Genomic DNA, 19,684 nt, shown 5'->3' with positions numbered 1-19,684 from the left:
TATAGTCTCACTGACTTCGACGAGATTAACCCTTTAGGTATCTAAATCTTGTACCGAACAACAAGACATTTTTCAATACTCGATGGTTTTGAGGCAGTTCGGTCTGTGCCTAAAAAGTATCTAACTCCATACCCAATCCTCTTTGGCAGTATATGGTTTCATTATGAATAATGAATCAAAATATAATTTTCTTTGTCAATATGGCATCCATGAGTGTATTGGATGGTTGCATCCGGGCCCCGGTGAAAACAATCCTGCACCTCAAGTCTCTCGATCTGCACCTTTCCTTCAGTCTAAATCTGTGGGCTTTGTTTGGAAATCATTATTTCTGTCTCATGGCTTTGGAAAGCAATGACACACCTCAAATGAAGAGAGATTAGTTTCATGCCCAGGTTTGCTTGACTAAACCACTAAACACACACACACACACACACACACAAATAAATTAAAGCTCCAAGAAACGATCTGCATCAACAGCATATTGATTTTCATGCGCAATGAATGTAAACAAACAGAGTCAGTCTCTCTCTCTCACACACACACTGCTCTCCACGGGGGTCGACTGAAGGCCTATTGTCTTCACAGCATGACCACTGAATTGCAGGATAATTTGATTGTTCCCGTGTGGCTCAAACACACACACACACACACACACACACACAGAGTGATTCTCTGGCTGTCACCTTCACTTGAACCCATCGCAGACACTTCAATCTCAGTCATTTACACACTAATGAACCGCTGATCTCAGACCTGTCCTGAACACTAGATGATGATGATGATGATGATGATGATGATGAAGTCTCATCATTAACCCATCTGACTCTTTCTTCAGCTCGAGGCGAGAGGAAGAGGAAGTGGCAAAATGAATGACAGATTCATTAGGTGCTTAATCTTCCGTGACATCACATCCTGTTCACTGCCTGAGGAAATCAACTGATGTTGAAATTTAGAGCTGTTGACACCATTCGATTGTGATATGTGGATATATATATGTGGGTATATATATGTGGGTATATATATATGTGTGTGTTTATATGTGATCAGTGATTGACAGCAGTCTAACACATCTCTCTCCGTGTGTGTTTGAGGTTTCAGCTCAGAGCAGTAGGTTTGGCTCAGTAACAAAATTAAAACACAGTGATGTAATTTGGCACACAGGTAGAGGACAGTCTGCTCATTAACCACTGCACGTCTGGAGTCTCTAACTCAGACTCTCTAGCGCCACCAACAGGCCAAGGCTGCACTTAATGCTAAACACTTTTCAACAGTAAGGGCTACAAACAAAACATTTTTCCCGCCATTTGGAATTTTCAAACCTTTTTCAAACTTGTCCTAGACAGTTCGCCTGGTTTTCACTAAGATCAGCTCTGATCATCTGCAGACCTCGTCTGATCTTCAGCGGTTTTCACCGATCATATGATCAGTTTATAGAATAGCTAGCTCTGATTGAAGTCTGTCATGCTCAGTATGCTGTGTATATCCTGACATGATCTATATTACACAATGGGAGATTTTTAGTTGTAATTAGTTTATTTAATTCTGTATCAATACATGGAGTATTTATGTTGACAGTGTGTGGTGCATTGATGCATTTTTGCCTAAACGTTAGCTTTGTTGTGACTCTTTAGGACAGAACAGACACGGTTTGGAGCAGCTGAGTCCATGCTAATCACATCTGCTCTCATTTCCAATCAGCGCTCTGTGTGTGTGTGTGTGTGTGTGTGTGTGTGTGTGTGTGTGGTGGAGACCAGCTAATAGTCTTAGATGACTTCAATGCTGATATGAGCTATGAGGATTGTCTGAGTGTTGATGTAGGTTTGAGATTAAAGGAGAGAAACTGTCATTATCTCAGCATAAAAACACAAGTCAATGGAAAGTCCCAGTGTGTGTGTGTGTGTGTGTGTGTGTGTGTGTGTGTGTTTAGCATCAGCGGTGTGTTCTGGTCCTGCAGTTTCTCTGTGTCGGTGTGAGTGTGTGAGCTGCATACTAATCACACACTCTCTCTCACACACACTTTCTCGTCTGTAAGGCTGATGAGGATAAAGCTCCTGTCTGCTCAGTCAGTTATGTATTTATATTATATCTGCATCCATATATAACACACACACACACACACACACACACACACATAACATGGTCAGCTCACACTTGATTGGTGGGGCTTCACCTGTAGATCTTTAATGAGCTCTTCTTGTCAGGAGATGATTTGTGTCTCAGGAAAGCCATGTGATTTGCTGCCATTTGTCCAAAAAGCTCTTAATGGCCTAAAGCAGATTTATTAAACACATTTTCATGAATAACATGTTCTTCTGTTGTGGTGAGATGTGAATGGGCTGTTGGTTTATCTCAGCAGATGCGTGTGAACGTGACGGGTGTCTGAACGTGTGACTGATGGCTAACATGCTGCTATTTGCTCTGTGTGTGTGTGTGTGTGTGTGTGAGAGAGGAGAAGAACAGTGAAAGACTATGAGAAAGAGGATGAAAGAAGCGCAGAGGGAGGGAGAATCTCTTCTGCTTTTTGACAGCTCCATTTCCTGTCTCCAGTCATTTCCCAACAACCTCAGCGCTGAGGACAAGCACTGACGATTCTCAGTGTGTGTGACATGTGTGTATCTGGCACAACACAATAAAACAGTGTTTCTGCACCACTACATTAAATAATTATTGTTTTGATTTTATCATAATTATTATTTTATCTTCCACAATAAAATATAATAATTTATATAGTTGAGAATTATGTGGAGCAGCATTTTAACTAATATTTTCTATATTTTTTTCTCTTATTATTATTAGTATTAGTATTATTATTGGTGTTTTAAAATATTATTTATCTGGCTTATAATAAATCATAATAACGTAATAAAACACTTAATTTTTTTTTTTACAATTATGCATAGAAGCATTTAACTAATTATACAATTGTTGTTGTTGTTATTCATTTTCATTATTATTATTATTATTATTATATGTGCATATAAACAGTAAAACAATTTTTATTTACTAAAAAAGGTGAACAACAGTAAATTATTTTATTTTAATTGTTTTTTGTTTAATATTATTTATCTGTCTCAAACAAATAAGAAAATTTAAAAAGCTGAAAATTATGCACATGCATTTAACAAACCATACAAAAAATGATAAAACATTGTAAAATTATTGTAATATGATAAAGCATATTCCTTGTTTATTACATCATTTCTCAGTGCGTATTTGCAGTAAAACAAGACAAAGATGTGCTCAGCACGGTAAAAGAGCCACTGAAAACAGCTGAAGTTTTAAAGGGGGGGTGAAATGCTCGTTTTCACTCAATATCCTGTTAATCTTGAGTACCTATAGAGTAGTACTGCATCCTTAATAACTCCAAAAAGTCTTTAGTTTTATTATATTCATAAGAAAAAGATAGTCTGTACCGATTTTTCCCGGAAAAACACGAGCGTCTGAAGGCGTGACGTGTGGGCGGAGCTAAAGAATCACGAGCGCCAGTAGGCTTTTCCGTTGAGAGCGTTTGGAAGCTGTGACATTACCTTGAGGAAAAAACCATCATCCAAAACAAACCATGGCTAACAGTCAGATTCAGCGTATATTTATGATCCAGAATCAGATCCAGAGGCTGAAATTTAACAAGAGCAGCATCAGCAACGTCTCTATGTGGTATGTATTGAAACTGTATTTATTTGCTTAGCGGTTTTGGAAAATGACTAAGTTCCACTTTGTCGTCTTTTTTTTTTTTTTTTTTAAGCTGTACATGTGGAAAGTGCAGTTTGATGACAACATCGCAGGTTGTTTACTTGATGTGCTTACGCGCTGATAGCTAAGTTAACAACACAGAGATATTTGAAGCAGTTTTACTCACCGCATGCGGTTCCAACACACGATCGTGACCCTTTTCCGTTGGGACTGCATTATCCTTAAGAAATAAACGATGTGTAAATCCGTCATCAAACTGGACCTTGTTTGTAAAACAAGCATCTTCGAAATGCAGGGAACAAACAAAAACACTTGCACAACTCCGTTGATGCTCTGTAAAAATAAACTCCATCCACTGGTCCCTTAATGCTGTTTTTTCTTTGGTAATCTGTGCAGGGTTGTCTTGCCCTGGCAACCAAAAACACACTTCTTTTGTGACATTTCGCGACGCTCTCGCTCTGATCAGTGAAATGTCTGTGCTCTCAGTGCTCTGCTATACGGGAGCGCGCGCTCTTCTGGGAGAAGTGTCCTAAGGACCCATATTAAGGAAATTCCGCTCCATCTAACGTCACACAGAGCCATACTCGAAAAAAACTTTCCGAAACTTGTGACAAACCGGAAGGAGTATTTTTGGAACAAAAATACTCCTTCAAACGTACAACTTAATTTTTGAAACTTTGTCCATGTTTAGCATGGGAATCCAACTCTTTAACAGTGTAAAAAACTCAGTATGCATGAAATAGCATTTCACCCCCCCTTTAATAGAGTTAGTTAGTTTCTCCCAAACCCTGGCGTTAACACACACACACTAATGACTGTGCAGTGTTACTCGTCATTAATTTGTGCTCGCGAGAGGCTCCCCAGGACCTCGTGGGGATCGGGTGTTTAGTGTTTGTGATGTCTGTCGGGTGTTTCCCGGGGTGCTGCTCCGGTTCAGCCCTGAACATGATTTCAGCAGGAAATGTTTGAGTAAACAGCACATGGCTGGAGGAAGCAGATATTTCGGCGGGTTCAGGGTGTGAGTGTGAGTTTGAGGGTTAAACTGCGCGCAGCGAGCGAGCGTCCTGAGAGCTGCTGCTACTGATGGGGGTGTGTGTGTGTGTGTGTGTGTGTGTGTGATGCACGGATCAAACGCTGAGGCTGACTCTGGGTCTGGACGGCTGTCGGAGCGCGGGTCACGAGGGAAAGGGGTTGTGTGGATTAGCCAGAACGGCCCAGCGCTTCAGGACAGCTGCGCCGCGCTGATTAATGGATTGGGCTTTATCCAGTCTGTTTGCTTTGAGCGTTTAATGGTGTCTGGAGAAACACGGCGTCTGTTGGGCCGCTGTGATGTGAGTGTAATAGGAAATCACACCCGGGCAGCTCTGGGTGTTCAGTGCTGAAGCTGTCAGTGCTCACCAGGTCTGAGGAATTAGGAGGATCTCAGCTCGGATCATTTTACTGTTAGCACACATTACAGCACAACATGTGCATAGTCCAATAAATAAAACATTTAATGTCCAAATTTTCTTGTTATACGTATAATATTTTTTGTTTTATGTCCACAAACAGATACATTTTTATTAGATTATTTAAATGTTTAATCTTTAAAAATCTGATTATTTGAAAGTTTATTATTATTTTTCCTTAGACTTATTTTAGCATAATATATCAGATTTGTTTTTTAAATACTTAAATACTGTTTTATTTAATTTTTTGTTTTGTAATATTTTATCTATCTGTTGATTTATTTACACATTACACATTGATTTGGAGCAGAACAGAGCAGAATAAAGGGTAGAGATCTTGAGTGTTGATGGGCAGAGCGAGGGGAGCTTGAGCTCAGTGAAGGAACAGAGTGTGTGTGTGTGTGTGTGTGTGTGTGTGTGTGTGTGTGCGCGTGTGCGTGTGTGTGTTTGAGAGAAGACAGGTGCTCCAGAGACACACACAACAGAGAGCCAATCACCTTCCAGCAGCAGGGTGTGTGAGGAAGGTCATGGAAAATCAGTCGTGTAATGAGAGGCGCTGGGGAGTGTGTGTGCGTGTGTGTGTGTGTGTGTGTGTGTGTGTGTGTGTGTGCATACACTTACAAACCTGTCCTTGACCTGGTCAGATGTGTGTACAGGAGTGTGTGAGCAGAATATGTTAAGACACTTCATTAAGCCTCATCCACTGTCCGTTAGCATTAGCATGATGTTCTTTGGTGATGATTAGCATGTGATTTAGGATATTTCTACAGGAATATGTCTTACAGGATTGTGTGGGGTTGATCTTATTTAACTGATTTGTATTGAGGTTTTTATTTACTTACTGACTCTATTTTAAATGTATTTTTTATTTTGTCGTTTAGTTTTTAAACCACGTGTGTACTGTGTGACCTGGATGTCGTGGACAGGCCGTTTCGACGGGTGTACAGCTCTGTTCAGTCTTATTTCTGAAGATTTCTTGTATGTGCTCGTGATTTCCTCCTGTGAAGCCTGCGGTGGTCCGCTGTGCCGTTCCTGTGATGTCTTCGGTCAGCTCGAGGGATCAGATCTCGTAGATGGTGTTCAGACACACACAGAGAGAGAAGGCGCTCACACGGCTGCGCTGATGGATGACATGTGTTGTCTGTAGCTGAAGGGGGTTTGATCACAGCGCTGACCTCTGACCTCTGTGTGTGGCAGCAGACACTCAGTCTTGTGTAACCGTTTGCAGTCAGGAAGAAGAAATGACTACTTTTAATCAGCAAGGATGGTATTGTTATTTTTGAAGAATTTCTGCATGCAAACAAAAATACAAGCTTCACATGTTTTCTTCCCAAACTTGTGCTGAACATCCTGACCCTAAATGTTTGAAGAGTGGTGGTATTATAATACAGTGCTAATATGTGTGTTAGACGCACTGTATTATTTAAGTTTAATAACACATCTGTGCTTGTGCTTCAGACATTTGGTAGAATAAGCTTGAGTTCATCAAACACTGTAAACCAGAGACGATCTTCAGGAGCCCAGCGGTGATAAACTTCAGCTTCTGTTGAGACTTTATGAACCGCGCAGCTGTTATCTCCAGCTTTATGACTGTAATAACCTGATTTATGGGAGATAAGTCCGTGTTGAAGGTGTGACGTCCTGTAAACACACACACACACACACACACACACACACTGGAGCGGTTAGGATCATTCATTATTAATCAAAGTGAGCAGCTCGAGTGTGCTTCGGTCCGGGCTTCGGAGAGTTTGTCCATGCTGTGCTGAAACACACGTCCATCTGCGTCCGGTGTCTTTATTCAGCATGTTTAATGCAGAGCTCGAGGATGAAGATGAAGAGGAAGATGTTTCATGTGTCCAGTGTCTTTATTCAGCATGTTTAATGCAGATCTCGAGGATGAAGATGAAGATGTTTCATGTGTCCAGTGTCTTTATTCAGCATGTTTAATGCAGATCTCGAGGATGAAGATGAAGATGAAGATGTTAGATGCGTCCAGTATCTTTATTCAGCATGTTTAATGCAGAGCTCCAGGATGAAGATGAAGATGAAGATGTTTCATGTGTCCAGTGTCTTTATTCAGCATGTTTAATGCAGATCTCGAGGATGAAGATGAAGAGGAAGATGTTTCATGTGTCCAGTGTCTTTATTCAGCATGTTTAATGCAGATCTCGAGGATGAAGATGAAGATGAAGATGTTAGATGCGTCCAGTATCTTTATTCAGCATGTTTAATGCAGAGCTCCAGGATGAAGATGAAGATGAAGATGTTTCATGTGTCCAGTGTCTTTATTCAGCATGTTTAATGCAGATCTCGAGGATGAAGATGAAGAGGAAGATGTTTCATGTGTCCAGTGTCTTTATTCAGCATGTTTAATGCAGATCTCGAGGATGAAGATGAAGATGAAGATGTTAGATGCGTCCAGTATCTTTATTCAGCATGTTTAATGCAGATCTCGAGGATGAAGATGCAGGGCGTTGATCTGAAACTGAGGTGCTCTTTAATATTAATCGAGTGTTTCTTGCACTAAAAGCTCTGTTGGCTTGTATAACAAGTGTTTAGCTGCAGTGTTTGCTGTCACTGATGGAGCCGGGGTTCAGTTTCCCAGAGCGGCTGCCGGACATATATATATATATATATATATATATATATATATATATATATATATATATATATATATATATATATATATATATATATATATATATATATATATATATATATACAGTACAGAGCAGAAGTTTGGACACACCTTCTCATTCCAAGAGTTTTCTTTATTTTCATGACTATGAAAATTGTAGATTCACACTGAAGGCATCAGAACTATGAATTAACACATGTGGAATTATATATGGAATTATATACATAACAAAAAAGTGTGAAACAACTGAAAATATGTCATATTGTAGGTTCTTCAAAGTAGCCACCTTTTGCTTTGATTACTGCTTTGCTCACTCTTGGCATTCTCTTGATGAGCTTCAAGAGGTAGTCACCTGAAATGGTCTTCCAACAGTCTTGAAGGAGTTCCCCGAGAGATGCTTAGCATTGTTGGCCCTTTTGCCTTCTGTCTGCGGTCCAGCTCACCCCTAAACCATCTGGATTGGGTTCAGGTCCGGTGACTGTGGAGGCCAGGTCATTTGGTGCAGCACCCCATCACTCTCCTTCTTGGTCAAATAGACCTTGATGCCTTCAGTGTGACTCTACAGTTTTCATAGTCATGAAAATAAAGAAAACTCTTTGAAAGAGAAGGTGTGTCCAAACTTTTGGTCTGTACTCTATATGTATATATATATATATATATATATATATATATATATATATATACAAAATAAAATAATGTATAAACATAGGATTTTGTATATATTTAATATATATGAAATATTTGATCAAAATATAAGTAAAAACATGACATAACAGATTGAAGCTGTATTAACATGAAAAAACACACATACTTCAATAATCTATTAATATCATATTGCTTATATATGAATAAAACACCTTAGTTCTTCTTTGCTTAATAACAAGGTAAAACATTTTTAAATAATAAATATTAAAATAACAGAAACGTTTAAACATGGAATATATTTATATCAAAAGATAAATAATATATATATATATGACATATTACAGATTTATAAACATTATACTTAAAATTAAATATTTAAAACTACCTATAATAATAATATGACGTTTGTCTTATATGTAAATGAAACCCCTCAGTTCATAATGTTTAATAATCTTCTATCTGCTGATACTGTCTCGTGTGATTTTGACTGTTTCATCTTTTCTTGTTTCTTTCTGTACTTCCTGTCTTTTAATATCAGTCTCAGACTGTGAATGAACAGAGTGAGTCGTGATTAGTTTGAAATGTCTGAGAGACACAAGATGTGTAGATGAAGACACAAACAGTCCCACGTCTGATATGAAAATATGTTGAATGCGCTGAATGCTGACGTGTAAAACTGCACGTCACCGTCTGAGGTGTGTGTGTGTGTGTGTGTGTGTGTGTGTCGTCTGGTCAATAGCTGCTTCAGGTTGTTATTGATCTGTGTCTGTCGAGTCTGAGACTGTGAGTGTAACCTTCCCTGACCCTCAGAAACAGCACACGCATGTTCACTGATTCACCAGCTGTTGTTCTGTCTGGATACACTGCTTCAGTCCGTTACAGCTGTTATGAGACGGTGTCATGATGTATTGACTTGTGTTTTCAGGCTCTTCAATCTGACTCTGAAGAAGCTGGTGATGCTGAAGGAGCTGGATAAAGATCTGACGTCTGTGGTCATCGCTGTCAAACTGCAGGTGATCGATTCTTCCAAACATAAAGCAACTCTGTTTACTTAAGAGCACATTCTGGAAACCAGAGCTAAACAGCAACAGCCAATCAGATCACAGCACACTTTTTATGATCCAATAGAATCCTGATGGATAACCTCAAGTCCCGCCCTAAAATATAACTCACTGCAAATTCTGTTTCTATCAAAAGTAAGCATATTTATTTAGTATTATTTTTAATATACATTTTTTTATTTAGTTTTTTTTTAAGAAATTAATGCTTTTGTTCAGCAAATATGTATTAATTTGATTAGAGATTTAGAATTTTACAGAAGATTTGCATTTCGATATATTTTTATACTTGTAATTTGTTTATTTAAATCTATTTATAAAGTTAAACATAAGATTTTTAGTTTTAAATAATTGATTTAATTATATTTGTAAATTTATTGTTTATTTATTTTGATTGAAGAATTACTATTTTTATATAATTTTATATTCTGTTTATTAATTTTACTTTTTATATATTTATTTTTTATTTAAAATATTTTTACTTTTGTTTTATTCAAAGAGACCTTAAACTGGCAGTAAAGACTTTTATAATGTTGCAAAATATTTCTGTTTCCATATATTTTTTAATTTATTCACTTTTTTAATGCTTTATTTGTAATTTATTTAATAATAATAATAATAATCAGAAATGTTTCTTGAGCATCAAATCAGCATATCAGAATGATTTCTGAAGGATCATGTGACACTGAAGACTGGAGTAATGATGCTGAAAATACAGCTTTGATCACAGGAATAAATTACATTTTAAAATATATTCATATAGAAATCAGATATTTGAAATTGTAATAATATTTCACCATTTTACTGATTTTACAGTAATTGTGATGAATTAACTGCAGCCTTGATGAGCAGAAGAAACTGCTCTCATAAACTCTCACAGTCCCCTGCTAGTGTTTTCTGCTCTCTTACTCAGATCTGGAAGAGGAAGCTCTTCCCGTGTCTGATGATGTTTACTGACCATCTGTCCTCTCTGTTTGTCTTCCAGGGCTCGAAGCGAATCCTCCGTTCCAATGAGATCGTGTTGCCATCGAGCGGTCAAACAGAGACAGACCTGCAGCTGACCTTCTCCTTACAGGTGAGTGTCACAGCACAGTCTCTTCACGTCCAGATCGCCTCACACAAACTCTCACGGTCGTCTCGGTCTCCTCGCAGTACCCACACTTCCTGAAACGAGACGCCAACAAGCTGCAGATCATGCTGCAGAGGAGGAAGAGGTACAAGAACAGGACCATCCTGGGCTACAAGACGCTGGCGCTCGGCCTGATCAACATGGCCGAGGTGAAGCGCAGACACAGACACAGAAGAGTCGTGCGGTGTCAGCCGTTCCTCTGTTAACCGATGATCTCTGCTGTTGTCAGGTGATGCAGCACCCCACGGAGGGCGCTCAGGTGCTGGGTCTGCACAGTCAGCTGAAGGAGGTGTCCGTCCCGGTGGCTGAGATCCGGGTCTATTCTCTGTCCAGTCAGCCCATCGACCACGAGGGACCTAAAGCCAAGATGAACGGTGAGAGAGCAGCGATCATGTGACCGTAATCTGCAGAAGTCAAATTAGGCTGTTCCTCATGTGTCCTCTGTGGGTGTGTTGTGCTCAGATCGTTCTCCAGACATTGATAACTACTCTGAGGAAGAGGAAGAGAGCTACTCGTCTGAGCAGGAGGGCAGCGACGACCCCGTTCACCCTGTCCATGTAAGTGTTCAATCAGCCATTCACTTCAATATTTATGTGTGTGTGTGTATAAATATATATTTGTGTGTGTATATATGTGTATGTGTCGTATAATGTGTGTGTGTGAAATTTTTTTATTTTTGCTAATTATACTTATAACTTTTTTTTCTGTTTAGATATATTTTTCCAAACTAACGTTGAGCAACCATCAAAACAGACACATTGTTTTCAGAGAGCTTTTTAAAAATAAATACTTGCATATATAAATATTTTCATGTATAAATATTTGGCATAAATTAGAGCATTCTGGAGAATTAAGTCTGGCTTTTCTAAGATCCATTAAATTTGTTCAACATAATTAATGAACTGATGTAAATATGATTCAAAACTAAACTTGCAGAGCTTTATATACATTTCCTAGAATTTTATATATAAATAATAATAATAATAAAAAAAAAAAATATATATATATATATATATATATATATATATATAGAACTGAAATTGAAATTAATATATATACAGATATATATACAGAACTGAAATTTATATATATATATATATATATATATATATATATATATATATATACATTTCAGTTCTGCATTCTGATTGCTACTCCATTCATATAACATTTGAAGCTATATTCAAGTGTGTATAAATGAGTGCACACACACGACGAGTGTTTAACGGCTCGTGTATGTTTCAGTATCTCGATGATGAAGAGGACGAGGTGAGGAAGAAGAAACCCAGACGCAAACTTACTTCCAACGCCTCCATTACTAGAGTAAGTCTCTCTCCCTCACACACACACACACACACACAGTGGCTCACTGGATTAATGAATATGAATGACCGCACTGAGCTCCATTTAACAAACACCATTACCATTTAAGAGGGCACTTTTCTAGCGTTTTATCTTGGTTAAAATAAAACAAATGCACCGGTGAATCGCTCACAGAGGGATCAGGGGTGTGCTTTAAGACTGAAAACAGGATTAGGTTTGGTTGGATGTTGACTTTGAGCTTCATTCTGGCGGATTTGTGTTATAATTGTGTTTTAAATGTTTGATCGTCTCTTCTCTCTTCAGCAACCGAACATCAAGCAGAAGTTTGTGGCTCTGCTGAAGAGGTTTAAGGTGTCAGATGAGGTAACGTCTGCGCCCTCACGGAAATATGACTGTGACCTTATTATCTTCTCTCATTCTCACCTCATTCTCTGTCTGTCAGTCACACCTGAACATTCACACCTGGTCTGATAAAAGACGGGAAAACACTTCAAATCCCTTTAAATACTCAAAAGATTAGAAATGATGCATGGAACTAAAAGTACTATTACGAAACCTGTTTTCATTATTAGGTTTATTATTTCAAAATTGAAAATTGTCATCATTTATTGACCCTCATGTCACAACAATTTTTGTAGTTACTGTTAACAAACACGACTGATAAATCTATTTTAAAAACATTTTTAAAAACCTGAAATAATAAAATATAATATAAGATGAAACACTTGAGAAGTTTAAATGAAAATCTGAAACATTGCCTTGACATCCAACTTAGAAAATAAAATAAAGATCAAGATGAAGTACTAAAATTACTAGAACTGAAATAAAGAAAATTATAAAAATAAAATAAAGGCACAATAGAATGACTTAAATTAAAAATGCAAAAACTAGATTCAGTTTATAATAGTAATACTAGCATTATATGTTTTTATGCCCTTTATATATAGATTTATTTAAATTAAATGTGCATATCTGTAGCTAATTTTAAGTCTGGGGCAGACTATACCTTTAAAAAGCTATGAAATTAAAAAATGCTGCCTTGGCAACCAACTGTAATAAAATAAGTTTAAAGTGAAGTACTAAAACTGAAAAGCTAAATAGAAATATAAAAATGGACTAATAAAAATGAATTAAAAAATCCATTAAAATAAAATGCAAAATATAAAACTAAGATGCAATTCAGTTCATAATAGTAAAGCCTGCATTAAATGTTATTATACCTTTTATTAAATAAAGTTTTTTGTAAATACTGATAAAAATGTGTTTGATTCGTTTCATCACCGTTTCATTCTGGGAGAGATGGGAGAAGTATGAGTTTGTTGAATCTGAGTTGCTCTGCTGTCGTGTATCTGATTCTTCAGGTGATGAGTGAAGTGGTGTGTGTGTGTGTGTGTGTGTGTGTGTGCTGCAGGTGGGTTTCGGGCTGGAGCACGTGTCCCGGGAGCAGATCCAGGAGGTGGAGGAGGATCTGGACGAGCTCTATGACAGTCTGGAGATGTACAACCCCAGCGACAGTGGACCGGAGATGGAGGAGAACGATAGCATCCTCAGCACTCCCAAACCCAAGCTCAGGTGACACACGGCTGTGTGTGTGTGTGTGTGTGTGTGTGTGTGTGTGCGGCGCCCCCTGCTGCTCACCTCCTCCAGCTGCTGCAGATGTTCAGTCCTCAGTCAGACTCTTACACTGTATAACACTGAGAGTGCTGCTCCTTGATTCTGATTGGCTGAGCCACACTCCAGGCTGTTATACTACAGATGTACATCTTTGTTTACATTTGTGTGTTGCTCGGCAACTGCTTTGTTGGAACCACAACTGATTCTAAAGCTGCGTTTTTTAGAATTTAATTAAACAGAAGGAATAGTTCAGACAAAAGGTAATTATTGTCATCATTTACTGACCCTCATGTCACTCCAAGCCCATCTGACTCTTTCTTTTTTCTTGTGAAGCATTAAAAGATGATGTTTTGTGGTTTGGATCCAGTGTAGTTATTAGACAAAAACTATAACTATACAAATGGTCTTTGGTAATAGAAATGAAAATGAATCTTCAATTAAACTTAAAAAGAAGGGAAAAAAGACAAATGTTTCTTTGGCATTGTTATTTTAATTTTAAAAATACTAAAATGACTCTTAAACTAAACCTGAAATAAAAATAAATTAAAGCTAAACAGAAATATACAAACTAGTAAAAGTCACAAGAACATATAAAATGACTAAAGTTAAAAACTGAAAATCCCAAATATCGAAAATTCAGTTCATAATAGTAATACTAGCATTGGATGTTCTTATAACGTTTATTTAAAAAATCATATAAATATTCCTAAGAATGTGTTTTTAGCATGCAACACACTGGTTTAGATGTAGTTCATGTCTTGATTTGAAAGAATTTCTCAATTTTAAGAACGAAACTAATTATTTTGTCGTGTTAACATGCAGACTGTTAATATTAAGTTACAATATGGATTAGATGAAAACATTTAAGTTATAAATTTTAAATATAAAATCCAAATTCAATATCAATTGTAGATGACAAACTTTTATTTTTGTATTATGAGTTTTCATTTTAATTTTCGTTTTTTTTTGTAATGTTTTTTTTATTGTCTTTAATGTTTTTAAAGTCTGCTGTCTTTGTAAGACAGTACAGTGTGAAGCATGTATTTGAACTGAGACTGAAGGATCAGGGTTCACTTTAATCAGGGTTCACAAGGGAAGTCATGGCCTAATGGTTAGAGAGTCGGACTCCCAATCGAAGGGTTGTGAGTTCGAGTCCCGGGCCGGAAGGAATTGTGTGTGGTGGGGAGTGCATGTACAGTTCTCTCTCCACCTTCAATACCATGCCTGAGGTGTCCTTGAGCAAGGCACTGAACCCCCCACTGCTCCCCGGGCGCCGCAGCATAAATGGCTGCCCACTGCTCCGGGTGTGTGCTCACAGTGTGTGTGTGTGTGTGTGTGTTCACTGCTCTGTGTGTGTGCACTTTGGATGGGTTAAATGCAGAGCACAAATTCTGAGTATGGGTCATCATACTTGGCTTTCACTTTAATCTTTAATCTTCGATCACAGACAGATGGTTTATGGAATTACATTTGTTTCAGTAATAATGAACGAAACTTTATAAAACTGAACGTAACTTTTTCAGAAACTATCAAATATATGCCATTACAAAAGAAGAAAAACACTATGAAATCAAAAGCTCACTATCCAATCAGAGTAGATCACTGTTAACCCCGCCCCCACGAGAGGTTTGGGTCAAAACTCCAAACGGAAAACTGCGAACCGTAAGCGAAATCTGTGGCAATGCATTCAGAATCCATGATTAGCAAAAACGAATCTTTGAAAAACATTAACAAAGAATGAAGCATATATGAAAAGCCTGTTAAATTTGTGCGACTGAGTTCCTTTTTTTCCTTTTCATTGTTTTTTTTCTTCTTTTTTAATGGCATATTTTTGATAGTTTCTGAAAAAGTTACATTCAGTTTTATAAAGTTTCGTTCATTATTATTGAAACAAATGTAAATTCCATAATGGTTGAGTTTTGAACAGAAATGAGTGCGGAGTCAGTGCTGTTAAAATAACCCATGTTTGAAGAAATCGTTCTCTGTGTGTTTGGCAGGCCGTTCTTCGAGGGAATGTCCCAGTCGAGCTCTCAGACGGAGATCGGGAGCTTGAACAGTAAAGGCAGTCTGAACCGAGAGCCCTTCAGCCCCGTGAGTACACACACAGCAGACTCCTCACACAGTTCATACGAGTCTTTATTCAATTCAGCTCTTCTCTCTGTAGCAACATGTCCTGTGAAGGCACTAAAGGACCTTTCTTTCTGTTTTGGTCTTTTTCATATCAGAGTGATCAGCCGGCGTCAGATAAGCTCAGACACTCTCGGAGCCGAACCCTGGACGAGCCTCTGTCTGAGACCGACACACTGGTGAGACTCATGCACACTCACATTTACTGTCACTTACGGATTACCGTTTTATATTAAGATTTAGTTTTATTTCGTTTTATATTTTTTGCTTTCAATCTAATGTTAGTTAAATTTTAGTCATTTTATGTTTTTGTAAAAAAAAAAAAATTCTAAATGTCTGTATAGATTTCTATTAATTTTGATTTGTTATTTTTTTATTTCATTATAGTTTTAAACCTTCAAGTTAGAATGAACGAAAGTGTAGCTGTAATAAAATAAGTTAACTTTCTTTTAGATATTTTATTTTTGTTAATGTTTGTTTTTCAAGTAACCATTTTTTTTCTCTAGTTTTAGTTTTTGTTTTAGTTAACTGTAATAACCTTGCTTTAAAATGCATCCGTATGTTTACATTATATAAGACAAATAAATATTTTTAAGAAAGATTGTACAAGCATAACATCTGACTAAAGAAAGGTGTTTATTAAACTAAAACACCAGTTTATTTAAAGTTAAATGCGAAAATCATCACATTTACACGCTGTCTAAATACTCCTGGGCTCAATCTATATGACACTCGTTTCTCTTTGGGATTTCGCCTGATTTAAATTCCTTCAGTCGTGTTGTTTTAAAGCTCTTCTGTGTTGATTGCGTCGATGTTTTGTAGGAACTGACCGATCAGGAGTTGTTCAGTGATGTCGGACCGTCTATAACAGTGTCTGTGGCTGAAAAACCACGAACACCCTTAAAAACCAGCAAGAACGAGCTTCAGTCCTTGCCGTCACCCAGGTAATATAATATAATATAAGGGAATGGAATATAATAAAGCAATACGTTTACAGTGAATTTATAACAGCTAGAGGGCGTTGTTAGACATGATCCGAAGCTGTTATAAACTGTAAACTGTTCACTGTAAACCACAGCTTCACTGGGATTATTGCTTTTATAAAACGGTTATTTCATATACGTAGTTTCACAAAATAAAACAGAGCAAATGAATTGTAATGATATTAATAAAAACAGTTCTTCCACCAAACAATGTAGTTCCTGAGAATCAGTTGTGGTTGAAACAAAGTGGTTGCTGAGCAACACACAGAAGTAAACAAAGGTGTGTGTTCTCAGCCAATCAGAATCAAGGAGCGGAACTCTCCACTTTATGATATCATCATGTGCACCACTGTTCTAGGGTTTATAAGGAAATTAATAGTTTCATTCAGCAAGGATGCATTAAAGTGATCAAAAGTGACAGTTGTGTCATTTATAATGTTAGTAGATTAGAAACAAGGTTAAATAATGCAGAGAACACAAAGCCCAAGTTTGATTGTGTGTGTGTGTGTGTGTGTGTGTGTGTGTAGATTGGACGGAGGACAAACACCCCGTAAGCGCTGCACTCCTGTGAAAGAGCGTCAGCTCTCCAAACCGCTGAGCGAACGAGCCAACAGCTCCGACAGCGAGAGATCTCCTGAGCTCGGACACAGCACACAGGTGCCAGGATTCAGACTCTCTTTACATCTGTGTTAAGCAACGAGAAGTTCACCCAGAAATGTAACTTTACTCACTCTCATCCCACATGTAGATGAGTTTGTTTCTTCATCAGATTTGGAAAAAATTTAGCATTGCATCACTTGCTCACCAGTGGATGCTCTGCAGTGAATGGGTGCCGTCAGAATGAGAGTCCAAACAGCTGACAAAAACATCACAATAATCCACACCACTCCAGTCCCTCAGTTAATGTCTTGAGAAGTAAACAAATAAACAAATCCACCATTAAGACGTTTTAAGATGGTGCTTCTGGCTAAAATATAGTCCATAATCCATAATAGTGCTTCCTCCAGTGAAAACGTTGTCTTGTCTGAACCAGGAGAGAAATCTGAAGAGCGAAGCCATAACCGCTCTAAACAAATATATGGGTGAATGTGAGAGAAACAGGAGAAGGACTTTGGATTATGGAGTCATATTTTAGCCAGAAGCAACAGTGTAATGTTTAAAAGCCTTTTTTTTTTTACAAAAACACAGCCTTTCACTTCACAAGACATTAACTGATAGACTGGGGTGCTGTGGATTATTGTGATGTATTTATCAGCTGTTTAGACTCTCATTCTGACGGCACCCATTCACTGCAGAGCAATCCAGTTTCTCCAAATCTGTTCCCATGAAAACTCAAACTCATCAACATCTTGGATGGCCTGGAGGTGAGTAAAGTTTCATTTTTGGATGAACTATGGCCGTTAAAAGCTTGTGTAAACAGGGTTTCTCTTCTTTCTCAGGATTCCCTCACAGTTCTTTCCTCTCTCTGCCGTGGCTTTAAATAAGGATGTTAATGCAGTGTTTCGTCTTGTTCTGCAGAGTCAATGTGAATTATTCATGTCCCGCTGACTCATCCCTGTGTGTGTGTGTGTGTGTGTGTGTGTGTTTGCAGGTCCTCAGGAAGGCTGTCTATGATCAGTTGAATCAGATCCTGTTTTCTGATGCTGCTCTTCCTGAAAGTCTCATCTTGATCAATGGCACAGACTGGCAAGGACAGGTACATGAGACTGTGTGTGTGTGTGTGAGACTAATGGGTGTGTTGTGTATTTGTTATAATGCACAACCTCATGACTTAACTCTTTAAAATAGCCACAGCATTGATACATTTTTTTTTTATTAAATTACAATTACAATAAAATTACAATTATTTATAATAACCTATGCAATATACTGATAAACAAAATTCGAATGCTAAGTAAATAGTTTACTATTTGCAAAGTTTATGGTTTCAAAGTATTTTTAGTGAATTCATTATATCAGCAATTTTGCAAACTCCACCACTCAGTACAGAATATGATTTAATATGAATAATTTATCTCTGTGATGTGCAGCTGTATCAGCATCATTCCTCCGGTCTTCAGTGTCACATGATCTTCAGAAAACATTCTGATGTACTGATTTACTGCTCAAGAAACATTTCTGATTATTATTATCAGAGTTGAAAAGAGTTGTGCTGCTTCATATTTTTGTGGAAACCATGATGCATTTTATTTTGCATGATTTTTTGATGAATGTAAACAGCATTTATTTGAAATAGAAATCATTACTGTGACTTTACTGCAGTGTGTGTGTGTGTGTGTGTGTGTGCAGTATGTTGCGGAGCAGCTTCAGCTTCAGAAGCATCCTGTGGTCTGTACGTGTTCTGGAGCAGAGATCCAGGCCGTTCTCTCGGCGCTGCTCACTCGGATACAGAAATTGTAAGTCACATGACCACAGAAACCATTAATGCTTGTTCACCACCAGTGAGATGACGGAGTTCAACAGCTGTTTTGTAAAGAAAGCACTGACCTGTAGTATAAAGTCCAGTGAAATCTGATCACATCTGTGTCTGTCTCTGTGTGTCTGTGTGTCTCTGTGTGTGTGTCTCTGTCTCTGTGTGTCTCTGTGTCTCTGTGTCTCTGTCTCTGTGTGTCTCTGTGTCTCTGTGTCTGTCTCTGTGTCTCTGTGTCTCTGTCTCTGTGTCTGTCTCTGTGTCTCTGTGTCTCTGTCTCTGTGTGTCTCTGTCTCTGTCTCTGTGTCTGCATCTGTGTCTCTGTCTCTGTGTGTCTCTGTGTCTGTCTCTGTCTCTGTGTCTCTGTCTCTGTGTGTCTCTGTGTCTCTGTGTCTCTGTGTCTGTCTCTGTGTCTCTGTCTCTGTGTGTCTCTGTGTCTGTCTCTGTCTCTGTGTCTCTGTGTCTCTGTCTCTGTGTGTCTCTGTGTCTCTGTGTCTCTGTGTCTGTCTCTGTGTCTCTGTCTCTGTGTGTCTCTGTGTCTGTCTCTGTCTCTGTCTGTGTGTCTTTGTGTGTGTCTCTGTCTCTGTGTCTCTGTCTCTGTGTGTCTCTGTGTCTG

At 38.0% G+C, this 19,684-nt stretch overlaps 1 protein-coding gene across 2 annotated transcripts in view; it reads left to right on the top strand.

Moving 5' to 3' along the window:
* The window catches only part of LOC113096680 (phosphofurin acidic cluster sorting protein 1-like), a 40,496-nt gene that overhangs the window by 13,115 nt on the left and 7,697 nt on the right, over positions 1-19,684 (top strand). For both annotated transcript variants that reach the window (XM_026262091.1, XM_026262092.1), the window contains exons 2-15: positions 9,350-9,437; positions 10,468-10,557; positions 10,635-10,760; positions 10,841-10,985; positions 11,074-11,168; positions 11,857-11,934; positions 12,238-12,297; positions 13,346-13,506; positions 15,546-15,639; positions 15,774-15,854; positions 16,498-16,619; positions 17,186-17,315; positions 18,250-18,354; positions 18,948-19,054. In XM_026262091.1, the coding sequence (XP_026117876.1) occupies positions 9,350-9,437; positions 10,468-10,557; positions 10,635-10,760; positions 10,841-10,985; positions 11,074-11,168; positions 11,857-11,934; positions 12,238-12,297; positions 13,346-13,506; positions 15,546-15,639; positions 15,774-15,854; positions 16,498-16,619; positions 17,186-17,315; positions 18,250-18,354; positions 18,948-19,054 (1,482 nt within the window). The remainder of the gene's footprint in view (positions 1-9,349; positions 9,438-10,467; positions 10,558-10,634; positions 10,761-10,840; positions 10,986-11,073; positions 11,169-11,856; positions 11,935-12,237; positions 12,298-13,345; positions 13,507-15,545; positions 15,640-15,773; positions 15,855-16,497; positions 16,620-17,185; positions 17,316-18,249; positions 18,355-18,947; positions 19,055-19,684) is intronic.

This window comes from Carassius auratus, unplaced genomic scaffold, assembly GCF_003368295.1.
Source record: "Carassius auratus strain Wakin unplaced genomic scaffold, ASM336829v1 scaf_tig00216014, whole genome shotgun sequence".
NCBI lineage: Eukaryota > Metazoa > Chordata > Actinopteri > Cypriniformes > Cyprinidae > Carassius > Carassius auratus.
The sequence above is the reverse complement of the archived record's forward strand: the minus strand, read 5'-3'. Positions and strand labels throughout refer to the sequence as shown.